Source organism: Myotis nattereri, assembly GCF_964212035.1.
Source record: "Myotis nattereri genome assembly, chromosome: 10".
Lineage (NCBI taxonomy): Eukaryota > Metazoa > Chordata > Mammalia > Chiroptera > Vespertilionidae > Myotis > Myotis nattereri.
In genome coordinates, this window is record NC_138085.1 from 70,274,540 (window position 1) to 70,298,977 (window position 24,438).

Consider the following 24,438-nt stretch of genomic DNA (forward strand, 5'->3'; position numbering starts at 1 on the left):
GTATCTTCCATATTGCTTGTTGTGGTTATCTGCCTCAGTCACCTTAAAGTTAACCTAGCGATATGACTTTTTTTGTTGTTTTTGTAGTTGTCAGCATCTGAAGCAAAATAATCTCAGAAAAGTTAATACTGGAGAATTAAATATCCCAGGTGTAAATTAGGTAGAGTTAACTAAGCCACAATGCCACCTGGCGCCAACTGAAGCCAGCTATAGTCATTCAAAGATATGATGTATGTGTTCATAGATAAAACTAAGACAAGGTGATTACTAGACAAGGATCAGTGAAAAATAAGTAGCAGTATTGCACCAATGCAAGTCAAAATATACTTTATTATAACAGCAAATGCACACAGTGCTATAAGTAAGGCATGCTACTAGGAATCTGCATATAATCAAAGACCGGTATGAAATTAATGGGAATGAATCTTGCTTCTTAATGCTTGAAGATTTAGTCCACAGTGAAGGAAACACAGAATTTGTGTCCACTTATCTCAAATGCATTATATACCTACTTAACCAGATTTCTATGCCTCTAACCAAGAGCCCGAAGGTAAGAGAAATTTAATCTTAACTGAACTGACAAGTTACGTCTAATATCAATGACAGATTTACTAATTGAGATAAATTTCCTCTTTAGACAAAGACCTATAAATTGGGCACTCAAACATCCATTCAAATTAGCCAATTTTAATGTCATTTACTCTACCAGAAACAAATACTAGATTACTAGAAATACTTTGAATAAAGAAACATTTACATGTTAATAGCTCATAATGTAAATTTTGGGCTAAGATTAACACCCTGAGTCAAATTTGATTCCCTTCCACTTGAAGGGACCAAGTACAGCTTCAATTTCAATAGCTGAGTTAGGAAAGAGTTGAGAAAATAATGCTTATGAGAGCTAGTCCTTTGATGAAACTATTAGGCTCTACAGACTTGTCAAAATCAAAGCAAAACTGAGGACAGGCTGAAATGCTTTGCAGAATAGTATTTTTAGACAGGCTGCTTCATCTCCCCCTCTCTTTTAGAACAGATGCAGATGATATGCTTTCTGCATGAATGCACATTGACATTCTGTTCAACTGTTTTCTAAATACAATACTGTAGGGGTTTAAACAGTATGCTTTAATTTAAACAAAGTAGTATCTCATAAGCAGTCAATTTAGCTTAAGAGTTGAAAAGAAACAGCAATATGAAAATGATCAAATATTCTACTCTTTTAAAGAATGTTTTTTAAAAGCAACACAGGACCAAAAACATTCAACTATTACTTTATTTATATTACTATGCTTACGTTACATGGAAAGGACACCAAGCATTTCTGCCCCATTTCAGGAAAAGTTTCCAATCAACACCAATTACGTGGTGACAAGTAACTAGGAATGGTGGCATCTTTGGGTCAAGACCGACAAGGAAGAATGGGCTCTGGTGCTATGGTTCATCTCCAACAAGATTATGGCACAATGGCCAGCACAAGCCATACTAACTAACACTGAACCTTTAGCGCTGGTCACAAACTCGGATCTCTTCTCTGAAGCTAGCAAATCAAGTGAAATAAAAAAGTTTTAAAATAAAGCCCAAATACATTTAAAAACCATGCTCTTAACACATTTTCCTTTCAAAATTTACATAAAACACATTTTTCCACTCTAATAGCCCAGATTTTTTTCTCACATAGCCCACCATGTAGCTGCAGATAGATTATTCTGCCTCAAGATGTAAAAGTAGGGAAAAAAATTTAACAGCATCTGCATAATATTCTCTCTACATACTGTTGTTGGATGTAAAATAGAAAATTAAAAAAAGAAAGAAAGAAAGGTTCCATCTTAGATTCTCATAACCTCTTGTTCCGCAGTTCATGAATCCGACTCTGTGCTAAGGTGACAGTGTATGTAAGTAGATTTTTGTTTTCAGTGAAGGAGACCTGGGAAAAGATGAAGTTCTCTCTTTTTCTTCAAGAGTTATCAGATGGTACATGCTCCTCAAAACCCTCACTCTCTCGAACTAGAGCACGTTCCAGGATCACACGGCCTTCCTTATAACGCTGGCTGTCTTCAGTGGCAAACTCATAGATCCATCCCAGTTTGCTATTGCAGTTTTTACAGCTCACATCTCGAACCATGTGGCGGCCAGTAAGCATGACCCGGTCTTGCACTTCACTGTACTGCAGGTTAACTACCTAAGAAACGTGAAAACAAAATTGCAAAAGTAAATTATTTGCCAAAAAGTACACAATACTTGGTTGGTGCAGTTAACAGCAAATTCAGAAAAGCAAACAGCAGTTACTTTATCAGACCTACAACACCCCTTCCCAAGAGCTATTTTTAGAAGCTGCTGGGACAGGTAAACATCTGGAATTGCACTGTACTGGACATCTAATGAGATCACACATTAATGTACTAGTCCAATCCACACTATAAATACTAGTTACATTTCTGAGTTGTACAGAAGAGTCCTTGACTTTGATACATAAATTGTAGGGTTGTGTCTAATTGTTATTATTCACTACTCAATCATGAGTGCAAACAAGGCTACCAATGTAAAAGACCTAGCACACAAAAGGTATTTTATTTAAAAGTTTACTGAATTTGTTTCTGAAAATACATTTTATATACAGACTAGGATAAGCCTACTTTATATCATACATGACAACACACTGTTTTCAAGAGAGTTCAAAGAATCTGTGAAGAATTTCCAATGATTCTGAATACGCTATACTTTACTTTTCTATAAAGGGCCAGATAATAAATATTTTTGGCTTTGAGGTCAATGCGTTCTTCATTGTAACTATTTAGCCTGCTGTTGTAGCACAAAAGCAGCCATAGATAATACATAAATGAATGAGCATGGCTGAGCTTCATTAAACTTTTTTATTTTTTTTTTAAAAAAACACAGGAAGCTGGCCTGCCGTGGTGTGCCAGCTCATGCCCTATATCCAAATAAAGATCAAAGAGTATACACTACCAATTCTTTGAGAGAAAAACTTGTTTCTGAATTGAACAGAAGGGTGTCCATTGGGGAAGTTTAGATGACCTTCTAAGAGCAATGCATTTGTACTAGTTCTGTTCCTTAGCCTAAAAGACTTGGAAATTCAACCTCACTAGTACACATTAGACTCCAGGAGGCAGATATCACATCAACTAATTTCAAAGCAAGTCAGAAATTAGAGAAGCAGATAGATTAGACAATTGTTTGTAAATGAGTAAACTTCCTGTTGGCAAACCTATGTAATAAACTAAATCATAATCAGAGGGATGACTGGTGAGCATAAATTAGAGCAAGGGAAGTTGGTTAGATGATTCTTATTCATTTGCATTGTCAAGCTATCTCCCTATAAAAATAAATCAGTGACAGGAATATGGGGATGTCTCAGCCCCTTCCTTCCATAGTCTATGAAGTCCCTACTAAATTCTTACACTAATGTTTTCTAAATGGAGACTACCCTTCTTATTATAACCGTCTTTCAACTTCCAATTTAAAAAATCATATTCTAGTAATACCTTCCTAAGGTCCACTCAAAGACAAGTTAGTGGGTAATAATTTCTACAGATTGCAGCTCTCATTCTTAAGCCTTCCTGGTATCTCCAAGTTCTGAGGAGTATTCTGGAACTACTGTCAAATATATCCACCACTTGACCCACTTAGGAAATAAAACTGATTTTCCCACAAACCTTGTTAAAAAGAAATGCTCTTCCAGTGGCACCTGTAAATCGAGTGGAGATGAGTTCTGAGCGGTTGGTCAGAATCGTATCGCAGTTTGCACAAGAAAACAGACGGGTACCACCAATATGATCAAGGAAAATTCTGCCCATTTTTATAGTTGAAGTTCTAAAACCCTAGGAGCAAATGGAAAAGGACAATAAATGCATTATGATTTTTAAAAATTGTTAGTATCTACTTGGTGGGGGTCACAGGGAACCACTTATATATGTGATCTCTGTTTTATAATATTCAGTATGTGAAATAGCTGACCGAACAAAAGGATCCAAAGTTCATGCACTGAACCAAGAAATTGGCACATGCAATCTAAGAATATTTTAAAGAAAAAAAGAGAGAATATTTTAGAAGCAGTAAGCCAAGGAATTAAGCATGCTTAGGCAGAAAAAGAAAGGGTATCGCTTCTCTTTTGGTTGGTATGAAAAAAGAGTAAGAATGTGGAATATCAGAAATGGAATGATGAAAGCCACAGGTAGAGAAGTGAGAAAAAAGGTTTAGCTCAAATGTTAAGTATACATTGTGAGTATGGGTAATTCGAGAAAAGACTTGTGGAACTTGAGTGAGTTGATCAGATAAGAGTAGAAAAAGGGGCAATCACAAAACAAGTGGGTTTCTGATCATCAAGTGTTATCTACAACAATATAGGGGTGATGGCACCAATATTATAGTAAAGTTTGAGTCCATGGAGCACTGTACTAGGTACTTCACTTATTTCAAAAACCATCACAAGTCTGTGAGGCTCTCACCCCTATTTCATAGATTATCCAAAGATATTATCTGGTCCTAGTTTACACAACTTTCAAGAACAGAAAAATCATAACAAGAATGCAAATAACCCAACTCAAAGCCAAACTTATTCCATTACTGTACTTTGCCTCCTCTAAGAGGAGGGCACACAAGATGGTCTAAGCTTGGCATAAGGCTAAAAAACAAGTACAGTGAAGGGAAAGATGAACCATTATAACATAACTTAGTTAATATATCATAATGGTTAAGTCACAGACATGATGAAACATGGGGGTGGGAGGAGAGAAAACTCTGAATCCAACTTAGATCTAGTCAAGACTATACTATAGTTTTCATTTAAAAAGTAATTTATTCCTGGGTGTAGTTGTTAGCTCTTGTGTTTTAAATATTGAATATTATACGTTTTTGAAATGGCATGCAGAATATAGTTGCCACTATGAAAAAGATTCCACTGTCATCTTAAATTTGGGGAAATTCCATTACAAATTTTAAAAAGTTCCATTTCTCCTTACACCTGTGAACTTCCTCAGCCATTGGAAGTTCTAATGCCATCAGAAATGCCATTATCACAAAGATCATTACGACTCCCATTAAACATTATAATATGGAAGTTTAATAAGGAATGGAAAACAAATGGTGGATATAAGTACAATTTATAACTGCCTCCTTTTTTTTTGTTTAATGTGTAGCCCATTAGTAAATGTGATTATTGATATGACTGGGTTTAAGTGTGCCATCCATTTTGTACCTTTCTGCCTCCTTTTTTTTTTTTTTTTTTTAATGTGAAGCCCACTAGTAAATGTGATTATTGATATACAATTTATAACTGGCAAAAGGAAAACCAGTCCACAAATAAGAATGTCTATGAATAAACCTTGGGTAAAACACTGAGACTTAAGACATGATATGTAGTTTTCTATCTTTCTGCAAAAGGACAATAGCTAAGATTTACTGCCTATTGTTTCAGCCCTTAATATGATAGCATTACTTTTTCCAGATGGTGCTTAAGAACACAATGCTGTTACAAAGTCACAGGCTGCAAATTCGAGGCTTGCAGGCTGAATTCATTTGGTGGTTTAGGGATAGAGCAGCGAACAAAACAGACAAATAACCCTTTTCTCACAAAGCATATGTGGCCATGTTTTGTTTGGCCTACAGTTTTATTCTTTAAAAAAGAAATATGGAATGCTTCACTAATTTGCATGTCATCCTTGCGTAGGGGCCATGCTAATCTTCCCTGTATCATTCCAATTTTAGTATATGTGCTACTGAAGCGAGCACCAGTTTTGTTTTTAACACATTAAGTGCCCAGCCTGTTTTGTCTTCCGACGGGAAGTATAGTGTCAGTCACCGGTGACTGACAGGGCGCTTAATGTGTTAATAAAAAAACAGTTGAGCTGCCACTGAAGATTTGAGAGATTTCATTAAAGAACCTGTTTATTTGGTCTTTTTTTTATATATATAAAAAAACAATGGGGATACCTGGCAACATGGGCAAGTATTTATGTAGAGCAACAACTAACTAAAGTTGAGAGGTAGCTACAACTTTACATCTCTCACTGCATTTGCTCAATCTCCATCCTACATCACATAATTAATACATTTAAGAATCTATCTGTATATATAAAACCCTAATATGCAAATACACTGAATGGCGGAACAATTGAACTGGTCACTATGATGTGCGCTGACAACCAGGAGGCGCCAGACCAAGGTGGGGCACCGGTCACTGTCATCAGGGCAAGCCTCTGGTGGTTACTGAAAATTCTTTGCTCCCTCGTGCCACAGTTCCGCCCGGTGCTCGCACCCGCTGCCAGTCCCAATCGCTAGGCGCTGTCAGTGGGGTGAATGGCAGGACCAGCGCTGTCAGTGGGGTGAGTGGCGGCTGCTGGCCCCGATCGCCCCTGTGGGCTTCTCCACCTTCCCCTGCTCCTGAGGGGTGATTGGGGGCAGCAGCTGCAGCTAGCACCCGCTGATGGTGCTGGCCCTGCCCACGCCTGCTGCTGGCACCAGCCCCAATCACTCCACACTGTCAGCAGGTGTGAGTGGGGCTGGCATTGTCAGCGCTTGGGAGCGGCAGCAGCGGCGGGGTCGGGGCTGCCAGTAGACAGGGGACCAGGGCCCGCGGACACAGAGGATGGGTCGAGACCCACCCGTGTCCACCATAGCCTCGTGGCCTCCACAGTTCCTTTCAAAGCGCACACATTTGTGCACGGGGCCCCTACTCTTGATAGAAATAAATCATTCATCAATCCTGTGAGTTGATTTTGGTCATGTTTCTTACTACTGGTCCTTTACAGAAAATAATCAACAACAAAGTTTTACACTCTCACCTTTTAAGACATAGTCTTCATGTTATCATCATAATTAGCATGTTAATATTAAAAAAGGGAAGTAAGGGGAGGCCAGACTTTGTAAGCATGTTTACCTGTGAAGTTTCACCAGGAAGCTGCAGCTTCACACAGTATTATTCCTCAAAGGGATTAACACCCCTCCCTTCCCCCATCCAGTACTGGATTGTTGGGGGAAGATAGGGGAGCACAGAAGTAAGGAAGATGTAGGGAAGGTGCTTGCCTGTCAGTCTAGCCAGGGGAATAATGGATTGGCTGCTAGGGAGTGGAACCCATCAGAAGTGTGCAAGATCTTGGAGAGTTAATTGGTTAGTTTGAAGAAGCTCCCGGTAAAAAAAATCCCTCGAGTTCCCTGGATCTTGCTCTTGTTCTCTCTTGCTCTGTGACCTGCACTCACCTGCTCTCTCTCCATAGCCATGTGGACCCCATACACAATGGACTGCAGCTGGAAACACAAGCTAAGCTAGCCAGATGCTAGATCGGACTGTACTAGTACTTTAATGTAAGAAAAGAAATTCTGGGCAGTGGCCTTTATTCTAGCCCCAGAGAAGACAAAACTGGACTTTTTCCGTGACAAGATGGACAAAGGTGGGACCTTGAAGGGGAACCTCTTCATTTTTCATCATCAATAAAGATTTCTAACAGCAGCCATCCTCCCATGGTCAGGGTGGGGGAGGGGGGGACGGACTCATAAATTCTTTTCCTCTGTCACTCAAGAACTCCAATTCCACCGATAACACTCAGATTCCATATTTCTCTGAACACTAGTATTTGTACAGTGATTTAGCTTCCAGCGTGGGTTTCTGGAACTTATTACTTTAAACCTGATTACTTCAAACTAAAAATAAAAAAGCATGTTGTGATTTATTTCAACCATAATGCAGGAGAAACTAGATGTTTTTGAACTGACCATGGCTAATACAATGCTATTGTGGAAAATGTACTGGATTTCAAAATGAACTTTCCCTATGCCTTCTGCCTACAACATTCTACCTTTGGTTCAAAATTACAATATAGCTGTGATCATTTGCTACTGGATACAGGCAAACTCTTCATTCGTAAGTGGGGTAAACAGATTTAACATGCTTCCTTCTCCCTGCTTCAAATTCTATTTTTTACTTTTACCCAAGTATTTTTACTGTAGTCAATTATATGATTCATTACCAAAACCAAATATATCAGTGCAAAATCACCATTCCTAATTGTGGCCGCCATTTATATGTTTATATTTATTGGATAAAACTGTAAAATGTAGTTTTCATAAGAAAACTGTTCTTATTTGCCAAGAGGGATAAGCTAAAATGCCATGGAATCTAGCAAAAGCAAGCAAACAACACTTGCTGTCAAAGCTCTTGAGAAGTAGGAAAACCTCTGTAGGGTCATTAGATTCCAAGTGTTAAGCCTTAGCTTTGGAGGGCTAGAAACAACTTACTACTGACTTACACTATCCAAACTCTCAAGAGGCTGCCATCAATCAGTATGCCACTTGACTATTTAAGACATAATAACTGAATCAGACCTCTCTGAACCTGGATGATATGTTGAACTCTTCCTTAGACCTAATGATTACTTAGTGTCTACACTGTATGGGACACTGCCTCTGGTACTTTACATACTTAACCTCGACAATTTCTAAAGTAGGTATTTATTACCTCCCTTTTGTAGAGGAATAAAGATTATATGACTGGTATCTGAACTACATCTTGCTCCATTTATCATGTACCCCTCCTGCCTCCATGCTGATCCTGTATTCCCTATCTTGGTTGGTGGCAATTCCAATCACACACACTCCTAAACTAGAAACCCTGGCAAATCCTTAGAAGAAATCACAAAATCGGCAATACCTCCTAAATCACTTTTAGAGGTCTTACCTCCCTCTCCCTAGTCAATGTCTTAATTCAAATTCTCATCACTTCTAGATAAATGTCTTGTAGTTAGGGAGTGTGGAGTATATTATCAAATCCACCACACAATCACAGGTCCCATTTGTGCTAAATTAGATAGTGCTACTAAAAACATGGGCTCATATAGATTACAAACTTTGAAACTTTTTTTCTGACAGGACAGAATATAGCTGATTCGTTAAAACAAAACAAAATACCATATTTTAAAAGGAATACATGCATACCATAAAATTAGCCACTGTATGTGTAAAACTGAATGGCTTTTAGTATGTTTATAAAGTGTGCCATCAGCACCACAAACCAGCTTTAGAATTATTTCCATCACCTCCCCCAATTCCCACAAACCCTTCTGCAGTTAATTCCTCTTCCCATCTCTAGCCACAGCCAGCCACTGATCTACTTTCTGATTGTTTTAGATTTAAAGTATTTCCCAAATATGCTAATCACCTCGCTTGGACTCAAAGGATTTTAAAATCTCTTCAGCCACATGATGCTAAAACATGTGTTGATTCTCTGTGTTGATTCCGGGGGCCATCTTAGTGTGTCCTTAAGAAATAAAATGCGTGTTTTGATATCTGTTGGTGTTGAAGTTCAAGTTTATAACCAAAGTTAAAGCTTTAAGATGTTTTCTTCCTTCTCAACTTTCAAGAAAAAAAACAGTAATTTAATAATCTGAATTTCTGTAACTACCATTCCCAAATAATTTTATAAATAAGGCCTCTTTGATATTAGCTTTTCTTAGTTCCAGGTTACTAAAATCCCTAAAAAGTTGAAATAATTTAAGTACCAAACTTGATTGTTTAGCTGGGAGCCTATTATCAGTTTATTTGAAATTACTGGAAACAGTGAGGGGCCAGGTTGAAAATATAAGTGAAATTCATAATGATATATAGATCATTATTTTAGTTACTAGAGGCCTGGTGCACAACATTCATGAACTGGGGGGACAGGGGACCCCTCAGCCTGGCCTGTGCCCTCTAGCAGTCCAGGATCCCTCAGACATCCCCCGAGGAGTCCTTGGAGCACTGCCACGGAGGTAGGAGAGGCTCCCACCACCACCAATGCACTCGCCAACCGTGAGCCTGGCTTCTGGCTGAGCAGCACTCCCCCTGTGGGAGCACACTGACCACCAGGGGGTAACTCCTGAATTGAGCATCTGCCCCGTGGTAGTCAGTGTGTGTCATAGCGACTGGTCACTCCACCATTTAGTCAATTTGCATATTAGCCTTTTATATTACTAGTATATATGATTTCCTCCCCCTTCAACAAATAGCACATTTACAACCTAGAATTTTCAATTACTATTTTAATAGGAGACTCTGGGGAAGTGATCACATTTTAGGACCTCTCCCTTTTTATGTAACTTTTTAGAAATTTACAGGATTTATAGAATCTATTTTTTAAAAGGGGGGAGGGGACTTCTCTTTCAGAAATCCACGAGTCCTAGCTGGTTTGACTCAGTAAATAGAGTGTCAGCCTGTGGACTTAAGGGTCCCAGGTTCGATTCCTGTCAAGGGCACATGCCCGGGTTCTGACTCAAGGCAACCAAACCATGAATCTCTCTTATCACTGATGTTCCCATTTCTGTCTCCCTCTCCCTTCCTTTCTGAAGTCAATAAAAATATAGAAAATAAACTGGTTAGGAATCCATGAAAGGCAGTGTCCAGGAATGTAGTTTGAATCCAAGACAATAAAACAATTTTCTAAAAGACTATTTTTTAAATTGAGATTTAAATTTTTAGAGCAATTACAGGTTCAGAGCAAATTAGGGTAGGTTTCCTATATATCTCCTGCTCCACACATGCACAGTCTCCCTCATTATCAATATCCCCTACCAGAATGGTCCATCTGTTATAATTAATGAACCTACACCAAGCATGTCAAACTCAAAGATAACATAGGCCAAATAAACAAGGTTTAAGTTTATGTGGGCTGCAAAAAAAACCAAAAACTTCAATTTTGATAGAAACATAGGTTTATTTCAATAGACATGCTGAATACAAAGAACTTAAATGAGTAATTGTTCACATAAAATAGAACATTTTAATAAAAATTAGTATTTTTTCTTGAACATTAACTTACCAGACACTGAATAACTGCATAAATAAGTGTAACACAAATAAACTTATCTTGTTCTCTGAAAGCGAAATATTTCCTGTTGCGCACAACAAACAAGTCAGTATAAGACTAATGATGTGGCAACCGGCTGCTAATATTCGCTGCTAGTTATTAGTGGAGAGAAATGGTGCGAACGTTGTAGTTCCTTATTAATTATGTATAACAGGATATTGTAAAAATTAAGTCACGAAATTTTAATTAAAACGGTATGTTTCTTACATACTGTTATATTGGCTGGGCCGCAAAAATATTTGTTGTGGGCCGTGAGTTTGACATCTCGGGCTATATCCTCGGCAGCATTCGGTGGTGTCAGTTTTCTGGATTTTGACCATTCTTTTGGGTGTGTAGTGGTATCTCATTTTTGTTTTAATTCACATTTCCCTGATTACATATAATGTGGGGCATCTTTTCACATGCTGCTTGCCACGTCTTTGGTGAGATGTCTGTCAAAGTCTTTGGCCCATTTTTTAAAGAGGTTTTCTTGTTTTTCGTTGTGTTTATTTTTTGTTTTAGACAGTAGTCCTTTATAAGATATGCCTTTTGCAAATATTTTCTCCAAGTCTGTGGCCTGTCTTCTCATTTTCTTGACGTTGTCCTTCACAGAGCAGTTTTAAATTTTAATAAACTTAAGCTTACCAATTATTTATTTCATGGATCATGCCACTGGTGTTACATTTAAAGTCACTGCTGTACCCATGACCATGTAGGTTTTCTCTTATGTTCTAGTTTTTTAGTTTTGCTTTTTTCATTTAGTCCCGTGATCCATTTTGAATTTTTTTGAAGGGGGTGTAAGGTGTTTGTCTAGATCCAATTTTTTTGCACGTGGATGTACAGTTGTCCCACACCACTTAGTAAAAAGGCTATCTTTGCTCCACTGTATTGCCCTGCTTCTCTGTCAAAGATCAGATTACTATATTTCTATGGGTCTATTTCTGGGCTCTCTATTCTGTCCCACTGATCTATTTGTCTTATTCTTTTGCTAATACCACATAATCTTGATCACTATCACTTTATAGCAAGTCTAGAAATCAGGTAGTGTCAAGTCTTCCCATTTTATTCTTCTTCAATACTGCGTTGTCTACTCTTGAGTCTTTTGCCTCTCTATAGAAATTTTAGAAGCAGTTTGTTCATATTCACAAGGTAACTTGTTGGGATTTTGATTAGGACTGCATTGAATCTACAGATCAAGTTAGGAAAAACTGACATCTCAATAACATTGATTCTTCCTAACCATGAACATGAAATCTCCCTCCATTTATTTAGTTCTTGATTTCATTAGAGTTTTATACTTTTCCTCATATAGATCTCGTATACATTTTGTGAGATTTATACTTAAATATTTCATTTTTTTGGGTATCTTTTAATTGCAAATTCCACTTTCATTAGTGGTATTAATACACACACACACACACACATTAAATATTACGGTAGCTTATTCTTTGGTCTGGCTTATTGCTAAATAATTTCCTTAAAAGCAGGGGTCAGCAAATTAAGGCCTGTGGGAAAAATGCAGCTCACCACTTGTTTCTGTATGGCCCATAAGCTAAGAATTTTACACTTTTAACTGGTAGGGGAGAAAAATCAAAAGAAGACTATTCTGTGACACATGAAAATTACATGAAATTCAATTTCCAGTGTCTTAAAGTTTTATTGGGACACAAACACCCGCATATTTATTTATAATTGGCTGCTTTCTCACTTCAATGGCAGAGTTTGAGTAGTTGCAACTGAAACCCTATGGTTTACAAAGATTACAATATTCACTACTGTGGACGAAAGGGGCCACACGCTGACCTGACAAGCTCAGGGAAGGCCTGCGTGGCAGCCTAGCAGACTCAGAGACCTAAAGTAACCACAAAAGATGGTCTGAAATTAAACTTTGACTAAAAGCAGTTATGGTGGGCAGTTATGTCCTAAGCCAGTATCTTCACTGACAAGATCAACTTTGATCCTTACTGAGCCCATTTGCCTTTTTGCCTCTAAGATAACATTCCTTTGAAGTGTCTGGGTAACTTGTAACTTCCCTTTTTCTGGAAGCCCTGGGGCATAACCAAATGTTCTGGGCGCCAGGGCAGATACTACAAATTCCTTCATTATCATGTTAATTGATCCTGCACCCACCTAAGTATGTGTCCATCATTTTACTTTTTATCCTATCACAGAGGTTTCCCCGCTTCGCTTAATCCCACCTCCTTAAATCTGTCACCAATGAATTTCATGTATAAATACGAATGTAACCCTGCCATTCTCCGGAGCACTATCTCAATTCATTGAGGTTCTGCTTCCCGGCATATGTCGACAGTTTGGCTCAAATAAACTCACAAAAATTCTTTACAGGTTTCAATGGTTTTTTTTACGTTAACATTAATTGGCGTAGTCGCGGCAGGATTCCAAAGAAGCTCACCCGGTACCACCTTGCGGGCTCGGACTCGGTGCTAGGATCCAGCAAGGGGCCCATTGAGCCCCGCCGGCTCCCCGCCGTACCAAGTGAACTTGGGTGAGTTTTCTCTTGGATCCAGAACCTTCCCTTCCTTTGGTGGAAGGTCGGACTTTATTTGAGCTGTTTTAAAATCCTCGAGGTGGAATTGGGGTTGATTAGGACCCCAGGTTAAGGGTTCACAGCGGAACCTAGGCTAAGGCAGGACTGGAGGAAAAAATGGGTGGCTGGTTTTGATTTCGGCTCTTCAGACTAGAATTGCTTTCTGAGAGTCTGAGCAAATAAGAAAACCTTCACTGTATAAATGGCTTATCTAGGGGGCCACCTTAAGGCTTGGTCTGCCCGGGCCCTAAACCTTTCCTGTGGTTTTAGACAGCCGGGAGAGAAACTGAGGCCACATTTGACCCACTGCATAACATGTCTAGAAAGTTTGCTCAGACTACAGATATTCAATAATAATAAAAAATTAACATGGGAAATTGTGCCTCCAAGGCCAGAAACTCCCGAGACACCAGCCCTCATTTAATACTCCTGATAGGAAGCCTTTACTTGCAAGTACTTTAAAATATTAACTGAGAAATGGCTAAAATGCAGTTTGTTTGGGGTACCTATGTTAATATTTTGCATGCAGAAATTAGAAAATGCCGGCTCTGAAATTAAACTGAATGAGTACATGGGAAGCATATCTTGATTTGAAAATTGGAAGCTTCTAGAGAAAAGCACAGGAAAAATTTATTCTAATAAGATGGAATTTAATAAAATTTTAGAGACTGTCTCAGAACTATTCTGAAGTTAATTAATGTCTACACCCTGTTTTTCCTTTAGCCCATTGTTTGTTTGTTTTTTGAATAGTCCATTGGGAATATACTGAAATTCTAGAGAAGGGAAGTTCCTGAACCAGGGACAAAAGACACTGCTTTGGTAGTTTCTAATGCTGGACATTCTTTGCTGTAAACTTTAGTGTGTTCTGTGCGCCTTGATGTTTTTGTGTCTTTGTTGTAGTGAAATAGGAAAAAATTTTAAAATGTCTTTCTATTAATCATGACTTTGGGAAAATACGCCATTTGAGTCATTTGCTGAAACTTCCCCAAAGCAGGATGTGGGGAAGGGGAGAAGGGAACTCATGGTGGTCCAATATGGACGCCTCCTCCCCAAGTATTCTGATTTAAAATCTCCTTCTCGTAATTGAAAAGTTTTACAAAATTTAAAAATGCGTCTGGTACTTCTGTTCACATGTAAAGAGAAAAGCTGGTTTAAAACTAATGCGCGCAATTGTCCTCTTTTTGGACATTTAGATAGAGTTTTAAACTGGAGTCTCTTCACACATGTACAGAATAAAACCCAAGACTGATTATTTCTTAGAAAAAAAAAATGGCGAATTTTACCCAGGGAAGAAATGCAGGCTTGTTCTAGCAACAAGCCTCCAAAAGAAAATTCAGTAAAATTGTCTCTGTTACAAAAATTTGCCGAAGTAAATGACTTAATAATAATAATTGGATTTGAATCTCAAGAAATTATGTAGCTACAAATTTGCTTCTTGACTTTCCCCAGAGAAAAATGGTCGTTTTAAAGTCAAGGGATGGGCCAGGCCTGTTTTGCCAGCCTCAGGTGTGGTTTTCCAGAGCTGCTGGGAACTTGAGACCTTAGAGTTTACTGAGTCAAATGATAAAAACTTATGTCTAGGTATTTTGAAGTGACATAATACATAATGTTGATCTGAGTATGCCTCGTACGAAATCTAGAGGGTAGAATTGAATCTGTTGGTTGATTGTGTCTTATATTTTTGAAGTTTATTCTTAAAAATGTTACTGATGTTAAGGTTCGGGTTGAATTGGGAGAAATGTGTAGCTGTGGTAGCTAGATGCCTAAAATGTAGAAATTTTTGAGAAAATAATTTTTGCTTTCTCTGAAATAATTAGGAATTCAAAATATGCTGCTTATTGGTCTGAAAAAGAAAGAAAGAAAGAAAGAAAGAAAGAGGATTAACTCTGTGATCTCAGCTGAAATTCTTAATACAAAAAAAACAGTTTAAATTTAATTGCAAAGAACTCGCAGAGCCAGGTGCAGACAGGAGGCTCTCAATGGGGTAGGGTAGCAGCTGCCCCGTCAGGGAATGGACAGCCAAGAGTCAGGATCCCCATGGGGGCATCTGCCAGTGATGCTCTGGTGTTTGCTTTTCACAGATTGGGAGTTTATGAATTATTTTCAATGCTGAAAACACTGCTTGCAATAAGCCATGTGCCTCATTTTAAAATCTTACATATTTATATTATAGAAAAGCAAAGTTTTTATCAAATCTACAACCATGCCACCTTTAAATTTTGTCATTTGTGGACAGCTTTATTCTGATGCATTTGTAAGGTATATTATATGTTTAGAAAAACCCATGAAAAGGACTCTGACTTAATCTAAATTGCAGGTTTTTAAGCAGGTCATATCTTTGAACTGGATGAAGATTTATAGAACTTCAAGGAATAACTGAATTCAAAACCTACTGGCAAATAATCGGGATAAACAAAAATAACTATGGGACTAAATGAATTAAGGATAATTATTCTTATGACTGTTTAAAATATTGTTGACTTTTAAATCTTTTGTTTCCCAAATATAAGGAAAAGTAAAGAGCAGACATTCTGCATTATAGGAACTTACAAAATTGGTAATAGATTCATTTCACAGTGCACTTCCGGGCGACGAAGATTTCAAAGATCATGGCTTACAACCAGGAGATTTGGTGTGTTGGAAAAGATACCAAATAAAAGACTTTCTCCAACCTCGTTGGAGACGACCTTACCAGGTATTACTAACTAACCCATGTGCAGCCAAACTTAAAGGAGTTAGCTTTGGATTCACATTTCTCATTTGAAAAAGGCACCTGACTGTGAATGGACATCTACTTCCATCTCTGACACCCATCTCCATCTGGAGCGGAGATCAAAGACTTTTCAAGGACCAGAAACAGCAGAGGTCTTTCAAGGATGAGAAGTTGCTGACCACGAAGGCAGACAGCTATCCCAAGATGACGTCAAAAAGGCCTGTATACTCACAAACTGATATTGCTAGCTGTGGTGATTCAAAGTTTTTAATGGGGAATGTTAGCTGTCTTTATTGTTTAAGTATGTGTCTTTGTTTAAAATTATTTAGCTAGTAAAATTTCTGTTTGTGTCTCTTAAAAAAAAATGAATGTATTACTAATCTGAGGAATGTTAATTATTTACATGTCACCTAAAAATTAAGGCTAAGAGTTCTAACTAACTGGAAAGTATGGCTTAGGTGTGATGGAGGAAGGTAAAGAGAAATACTTAATGGAAGGTCTGAGGCATGGCTATGCATTTTTGAAGGACAGAGAAAGAGGGTTTGAAGGCTAATTTGAAAGTGTGAAATGTATGAAGGTTTTGTATGTAATGAGAAGGAAAAGAGAAATGTTAAAAGAAAGTTGAATGCATGATAGGCCAGTAAGCTGAAACAAGTAAAATAGGGAAACTGAGCAGAAATCCTATCTTCCTTAAACCAAGGACACTTGGGAGTAAATAATTTGCATTTGCCTCCCTAAACAAAGGTTAAATCATTTATGTCAATCTGATTAGTGTTATTTGCTGTCCACACCCAAGGACAAATGAAGTTAAAAAAAATTAAGCCTTATTTTGATTAGTTCTTTTAGAATGTATGTTAAGGAATTTTAAAATTGCTCAGACCTTGCTGCCTTGGGTCGGGTTCTGCGTGTGTAAGAAGGGACAGAGTAAGGTTTAGCAGCAGGAGTGAAGAGGCAGGCAGGGCAGGAGCAGGCCAGAAGAAGCTGGAAAGGCCATCCAAACCACCCAGCGCTATCGGCCAGAGCCGCCTGAGGCAGACCTCCTCGGACTGACAACAGCTGACTCTGACTGGGACAGACTGGGCTCTTTCCAAATGGGCCCCCATGAGTCGATGGTTGAAATGAAAATCGGGGGCCAGACTGGGAACTTTATGGTTGATACAGGGGCAGAGCACTCAGTAGTTACTCAGAAGGTAGCTCCCCTCTCAGGACAGGAAGTCACCATTATTGGAGCTACCGGGACCACAGCTGCAGACTGTTCTGCCACCCCCTCTGATGTCAGTTAGGCGGCCACCAGGTGGTTCATAAATTCCTGTGTTTGCCAGAATGCCTGTACCCCTTTCTTGGATGTGATCTCTTACAGAAATTACAAGCCACCCATAAGCCTGTTCGAGACGCCCTGCGAGTGCCACCTCGGACTCTGTACATCCTTTCCAGCCTGGGGACTCGGTGTGGGTAAAGAAGCTCACTACCTAAGGACTCACCCCAACTTGAAAAGGACTATACACTGTCGCCCTGCTGACGGCATCCAGACCTGGCTACACCACTCCCAGCTCCTGCACCAGGAAACGGCCTTGATCCCGGCAGCCAGCGGCCTCACCCGTGAGAGCCAGGAGGAGGCTCGACGTCCGCAAGAGTGGAACTGGACTTCAGTGAGGACAGTACTAATGGGGACCATGGCACTAGGGCACTTGGTAACTGTAAGACCATTTTTTTTTTCTAGCCAGTGAGAAAGTCCAGGGACAAGTGGGGCTAGATGCACAAGGGGACAGAAGAGCAGGAACAGAATAGAGAATGCCCCTAAAATAAGTGGGGTGAGTAAATGAAAATTAAATGTGCCAAACTGGCAGTTTAGAAAAATTAATTCGGTCTAACTACTTGTAGTTAGAGGGTAGTACAATCCCCTAACTAGTAAAGATGAGTCCATGATTTGGCTCATGTACATAAAACCAGTGGGGAATGAAGTGTGGTACATATTTGCTTTGCTTAGCAGTGGAAAAGTTATTTGATTTTCTGAATTGTATACATCATCCCATTCAATTGAATGACCATCCCATTGATTGTTATCTTACTGGTTTTGGAAAGCACGTTCTTCTGTACCTGGGAAACAGGACAGCGCAATTATCCTAGGTTGTTTTAGTGACCACAGATAATGCATTCCAGTTGACTCAGTGGTCCCAAGGCCAGGGCAGCACAATTACTCTAAATTTAATGAGTTCCTGGCAACTCAGTGGTCTCAAGACCCGAGGGCTCTGGATAAGGTGTTTCTGTCAATCCAGTGACCCCGAGACCCAGAACTATAATTCTGCTTCTGTAAACTGTTCTTTTGCAAACCAGGTTCCTCATTCCAAACCCTGGGATGTAACCAAGACCTTTGTGATTTTTGTGTTCATGATATGTAAATGTTATACTAGATGCAGAAAAGCAAAACTTAAGACAAATAGCAAAAAGACTCGGATCATGATGGCTCAAAAATTAGAAATGATCCAGAATACTTTTTAACCAGGACGTAAAGGACCTGACTGCCTCCCATTTACCTGCCCTTTTTTAAATAATAATAATTCGACCTTAAATGCCATCTAAGGTTATGGTCTTGCCCCATCCCCAGTGGTCCACCTGTTCAGCAAGACATGCTGACACTGAGACATCCTAGGAATGAGCCTTCCTAGCACCGTGGGACTCCGTTATCCAACCAAAAGGTTGGTCATCAATGCATCCTTTGGATTGATTTATGACCAAAAGGGGGATGTGTGGACGAAAGGGGCCACACGCTGACCTGACAAGCTCAGGGAAGGCCTGCGTGGCAGCCTAGCAGACTCAGAGACCTAAAGTAACCACAAAAGATGGTCTGAAATTAAACTTTGACTAAAAGCAGTTATGGTGGGCAGTTATGTCCTAAGCCAGTATCTTCACTGACAAGATCAACTTTGATCCTTACTGAGCCCATTTGCCTTTTTGCCTCTAAGATAACATTCCTTTGAAGTGTCTGGGTAACTTGTAACTTCCCTTTTTCTGGAAGCCCTGGGGCATAACCAAATGTTCTGGGCGCCAGGGCAGATACTACAAATTCCTTCATTATCATGTTAATTGATCCTGCACCCACCTAAGTATGTGTCCATCATTTTACTTTTTATCCTATCACAGAGGTTTCCCCGCTTCGCTTAATCCCACCTCCTTAAATCTGTCACCAATGAATTTCATGTATAAATACGAATGTAACCCTGCCATTCTCCGGAGCACTATCTCAATTCATTGAGGTTCTGCTTCCCGGCATATGTCGACAGTTTGGCTCAAATAAACTCACAAAAATTCTTTACAGGTTTCAATGGTTTTTTTTACGTTAACACTACCTAGCCATTGACAGAAAGTATACCCAAAACCCCTGCTTAACCCTTTGCGGTCGTATTAAATTTGGACATGGGTGTCGGAATTAATTTCCATTGAAAGAGCAGTGATACATAACATGCAAGATTATGAAGGATAAACAAGATTTATTAATTCTTTTTTGGAACTACGTCACTACTAGTAGAATCACTACAAACGTTATCACTTTCTACATCAGAGTCAGTATTCAAGGTGCCAAAATAAAACTCTTCATCGTTACTTTCAGATTCGCAGTACACTTCTTTCGGTAACTTTCTTTTTGCCATTTTGGAGCATTATTTTGAAATATCTTAACAAGCGAGAATGCCTAATTACAGTTAAACGTAATTTGTAAAGCTTTATTTGAAATTCTGCGAAGTATCTCAGAAGCTTGTGATTTCTTCACTCTCAAAAGGCGACTGACTCGCCACGGCGTTTTGCATGGCGAGTGTGGAACGACCGCGTTTGTTTATATTGAGTTTCGATATCTCCGATTTGTCGGGGCAATGTTTTGGTTCGTGACAAGGTCGCTTAGACACTTAAGAGCTTTCAGAGAAATTATGAACTGATACATGAATGAATAGAGTTAAGATTTGTACGGTTCCTTGCTGTGGTGGCTGAGAGCAGACATAGGACCGGAACGGTAAAAAAGCTTTGGTGGCTGAGAGTAGACAAACGACCGCAAAGGGTTAAAAACCTGTTTGGACAGTGAAAGAGCCTTTCATTTAGAAAGCAGGCAGTCTTTCTCAAAGTAAATTTGGTTAGCATTCAGGTTCAAGGATCAATAAGTATTTGAGAAGGTCAATTTAATCCTGCTCCCTTTTTTTAATGGTTTTTACTAGCTAAAATCTTTAATTTTCTGTAATCAGTTCAGCATGCTGAAGATCAACTATAAAAAGATTATAAAAATAGATAATATATACCCAGCTTCTGCCTTCTTCTCTCCTCACCCCCAGGATTTAAACAATATAGCTCAGATAGTTGAACTCTTGAGTTAGACTGCCCAAGTTCAAATCTCAGTTCTGTGCCTTAAAAGCTGTGTAAACTTTGGGGAATGTATCTTTCCCTTCCTCACCTGTAAAATGGAATTGTAGTATCCACCTGAGTTGTGAGAACTGGAGAGATAATACACTCTTAGAACAGTGCCTGGCACAAAGTAAATGTTAAATAAAGGTTCATCTAGTAAAATAGATTACCTTCTTCACCATTCCACACCCCAACTTCCCTCTGCTATTACAGATGAAGAAAGCAAGGCTCAGAAACAATACAGAACAAATAACAACTGACTAGCTTCACCTCCTGTTAATTACTGAAAAGCTAAGTGACCAGGTGACAGAAATTACAAGGAGGGAAGTTAGATGCTTTCTGAAGCATCTCAAATTATTAGTGTCACAGTGCTAGGTCTTAAAATAGGTACTTGCCTCCCAGTAATTAATAATCCAATTTGGACTCAACTCTGGCAAGTAGAATACCCTAAGGGAGGCAGCACATACCAGCCCTAAAAATACCAAGAATAGTAGGTGTTGATTTGCATCTCTAAGGAACTACTTCACAGATAGACTTTCCAAACACTACAGAAAACACAAACCACCAGAACTGAGAGGGGCTTTTCTAACTGCACCAGAAGGTGGTGGTGGGCAAAGGTAGGATACAAGCCTCACCTGCAGGAAACCTAGTACAGAAAGGGTTAAAGGAATCTGCCATTCAGGAGAGCTTGTTTTGCAAAAGGTTCAGCTAAAATGGAAACATGAAGCAGCATGCTTGTATTTCTGGTTTTGAGTCTCTCCAAAACAAAGAAAGGAACAAAACCCAAGGAACTTTTAACAGTGCTGGGCTGATTACTATAATTAACATTTAATGTTATTGTAATCTCATTAATTATTTTCATAGTGATTTGTAACCACATTCTATTGAAAAGCTACAAAGGAAAATAACAAATTGAGTTTTATCCACAAACCAATTTTCCGATTTTTGTACAAAATACTCACCAAGCCAAGGTTTTGGTTACACAAGAAAGCTGTGCTTTCTTTTTCGTTAATTCTTTTGCAATACCTGACCAGTTTCCTTTGCTATGTTAAATGATCTTCTGGTGGTGGAATCAGGTCTCCATTTGACTGTAACTTTTATATTTTTGTTGTGTATCCTCAAATAATGTATTTGTTGTTGTTAAATGTTTTTCAAGTTTACTGTATTTCTGTAACACTTTTTGTTTAGTCATCACTAGAAAATAAGACTACTCATGTAACTCAGTGAGTCATCTAAACAATCCAAGTTGGTAACCTCCCCAGTCTTTTGCCAAGACAAATTCAAAATCTCTAATTTGTTGAGATGCAATACTATGAGTCCAACAGTCTCACACTGAATAGACTGAAGTATAATTTAATTACCTGGTTTCCTGATACAGGTGTCAAATAGCAAGTTCATGTCACAGCTAAGATCAGTTCCTACTTTACCCAGACATTACTACACAGGATTACCAGAGAAACTGGTATTGATTTACATAGTCACGTAGATACTTTATAACTGAAAATGGCATTCTGGGCACAAATATACTTGGGACTATCTTCACAACTCATGATTATATTTAGGACTAGCTTCATGTCTCATGGAGTTTTTTTTGCAGGCTGGTAGCTAAAGCTCTTCTTTCAGTTTTATTTTTGGCCTTATTTCCTTTTCCCTTTTAGTGCTTCTAAACGTTTTTTTCTCTTCTACCACTTAAGTAGAGCATAAGAAAAGGCAAATAAGTCTAGGGGTAAATCCTCAATGACCTAACCAGATATTATTTTAGTAAAACCCACATGGATTTTACTAATCTTTTTAGGAAAGTTGTTAAAATCTAATTCACTTCAGTGCCCTTGTATAGAGTTAAATAATTTACTCGTCATCTCCCTCTCCTATAGATAAGATGGTTTCTAGAGATAATAATTAAAAAACAAAAAGTCAACTAGTAGGCCTGTATTGGACACTGAGCTGGGTGAGGACACCCTCTAAAAAGGTAGACATCAATCCTTTCCAAGGAGCTATATAGTGACTCTAGCTGGTGTTCCAGTGTATACCCATAAAAATAATGGGATATTTGGAAAATATTTTGTGTGCCAAACTGCACAAGCTTCACATTCTCACTATTTGTACTTGCTCTACGCCTTTGTTTTTGCTCCCAGGCCTGTTTGCCTAATAGCAACCCAAAGCCTCTTCATCTTCTAGCTCTAATCAATACCAACCCACTTCAGAACGCTTCCAAATTCACCTTACTTCATCGCTCACTGCCCTATTTTTGCTCTCTCATAACACTCATTTCATAACTAATATTTAACTTTGCATTCTTACTCAACTGCCATCTGCCTACGACTCTTCACTAAATTGTTAGCTGTAAGAGAAACAATTCTAAATTTTTTTTTGCAATTTCCTTCTTACCTAACACAGCACAAGTATGCAATAAACTTTTAGGAAAAGAATACACCAAGACACTTCACATCTGGCATAAATATGTATGTACCCTGTGTTGGAAAGCAGCTGAAACACTTCCTATGTGGCTGTGCAAAAAAATAGCCAATATCCTATTACCCCGCTACTTCACCAGCAAGTCTAATTTTCTAAAAAAAAAAAAAAAAGGTTAGCCTGAGGTTACTTCAGGTTTTCCACCTGTCAAGGAAACCTGGAATAAAAATCCTCAGATTACCAACAGGGTTCTGTTAACAGAAAAAAAAATTAAAAATAAATGAGCTGTACACGTTCCAGCCTCTCCCTCGGAGGGGAGGGAGGATGAACAGGCGGCGTGAGGATTAAACAGATCTTTGCAGCAGTCCAGGTTCCCACTCCTGCGGCTCACAGTCCTCCCGGCCCCACCTACCTCGCAGGAGTGGAGAATGGAGGGGTTGCAAGAGCGCGCCGACCTCCCGGCAGCGAGGAGGAAGGGCGCGCGGGGCGGCCGCGGGACCCGGACGCGGACGCCGAGTTCCTCGGACCCGTGGCCGCCCAGGCCCCGCCAGCTCAGCGCTGCCCGCAGCCCCGGCTGGGCCCAGCTGATTGCGGGCACGTGACGCCGCCGGCCAATAGGGAGGGGCCGGGGCGCGGGGCCTTCCGCGGAACAACAAACACCCGTCCCCACAGCTGAGCGGGCGGCGGCGCGGGGCCCTGCCGCGCCCCCCGGCCGTCCCACAGCCACACCGCGCCCGCGGGGGCTTCTCCCCTCCGCTCAGCCGGGGGGCAGACGCCCACCCCGCGGGGCGGGAAACAAAAGCCAACGGCGCCCTCCAGTCGGCCGCGGACGTGGTCCTCTCTAAGGACAGGCCTCGCCGGGCGTCCTCACAGCCCCGCCACTCGGAGCCGAGTTCGCACTTGACTCCGGGGACAGGGGCGCGGCGAGGCGGCAGGCCTCCCGCCTACCACCGCGGCGCCGAGCCCCGGGGCGCGCCCCCGATACTGCGGCAGGGTCGCGGCCCGTGGGGGCGGGGCAGCCCAGAGGGGGGAAATCGCCGGCCAAAGTGCCCAGGAGGAGAGGCGGGAGGCCTCGGCCGCGGCCGGCAGGGACTCCGAGGCGGCGCCGGGGGGGAATGGCTGGAACGGGAGGGCGGACGCCGAGCTGAGGGTCGCGGCCGTGACGGTCGCGCTGGTCGTCCCGGCTGCGCGGCGGGGGCGGGCCGACGGCAGCTGCCGCGCCTGGGCCTCACAAAGAAGAAACAGCTCAGTTCGCCGACCCGCAGCCCCGTTGGCCGGGGGCCGCCCTTAATGGCCGGGGGCGGCTCGCTGGGACCCTGGGGGTAGCGCGACGAGGAAGAGGTACTTCCTGCCTGGGCCCCCACCCCGGGCTGATTCGAAGCCGCCGACCTAGGTGGCTCCCCGGAGGGCCCCGAGCCCAGCCCCCGCCAGTCTTACCCCGAGCGGCTGTGAGATCCGCGGCTGCCTGCGGCCCTTCCTCCTCAGGATGAAGCCCCTCGGCCTCCCTAGTCTCTAGGTTTAGTCAGGCCCGGGCCTTGGCCCCGCCTCTCC

The 24,438-nt window shown here is 40.5% G+C and overlaps 1 protein-coding gene across 2 annotated transcripts; it reads right to left on the reverse strand.

Moving 5' to 3' along the window:
- Positions 1–310: 310 nt before the first annotated feature.
- Positions 311–24,438, reverse strand: YPEL5 (yippee like 5). Of its 2 annotated transcripts, none has more exons than XM_081101407.1 (3): positions 24,325–24,438; positions 3,672–3,836; positions 311–2,179 (listed from the first exon to the last, which is right to left on the reverse strand). In XM_081101407.1, the coding sequence occupies exons 2-3, from the start codon at positions 3,810–3,812 to the stop codon at positions 1,955–1,957; spliced, it is 366 nt and encodes a 121-aa protein (XP_080957533.1). In that variant the 5' UTR covers positions 3,813–3,836; positions 24,325–24,438; the 3' UTR covers positions 311–1,954. The 2 variants fall into 2 exon arrangements, with proteins under 2 accessions (XP_080957533.1, XP_080957532.1); XM_081101406.1 differs by lacking the exon at positions 24,325–24,438 and adding an exon at positions 23,300–23,453.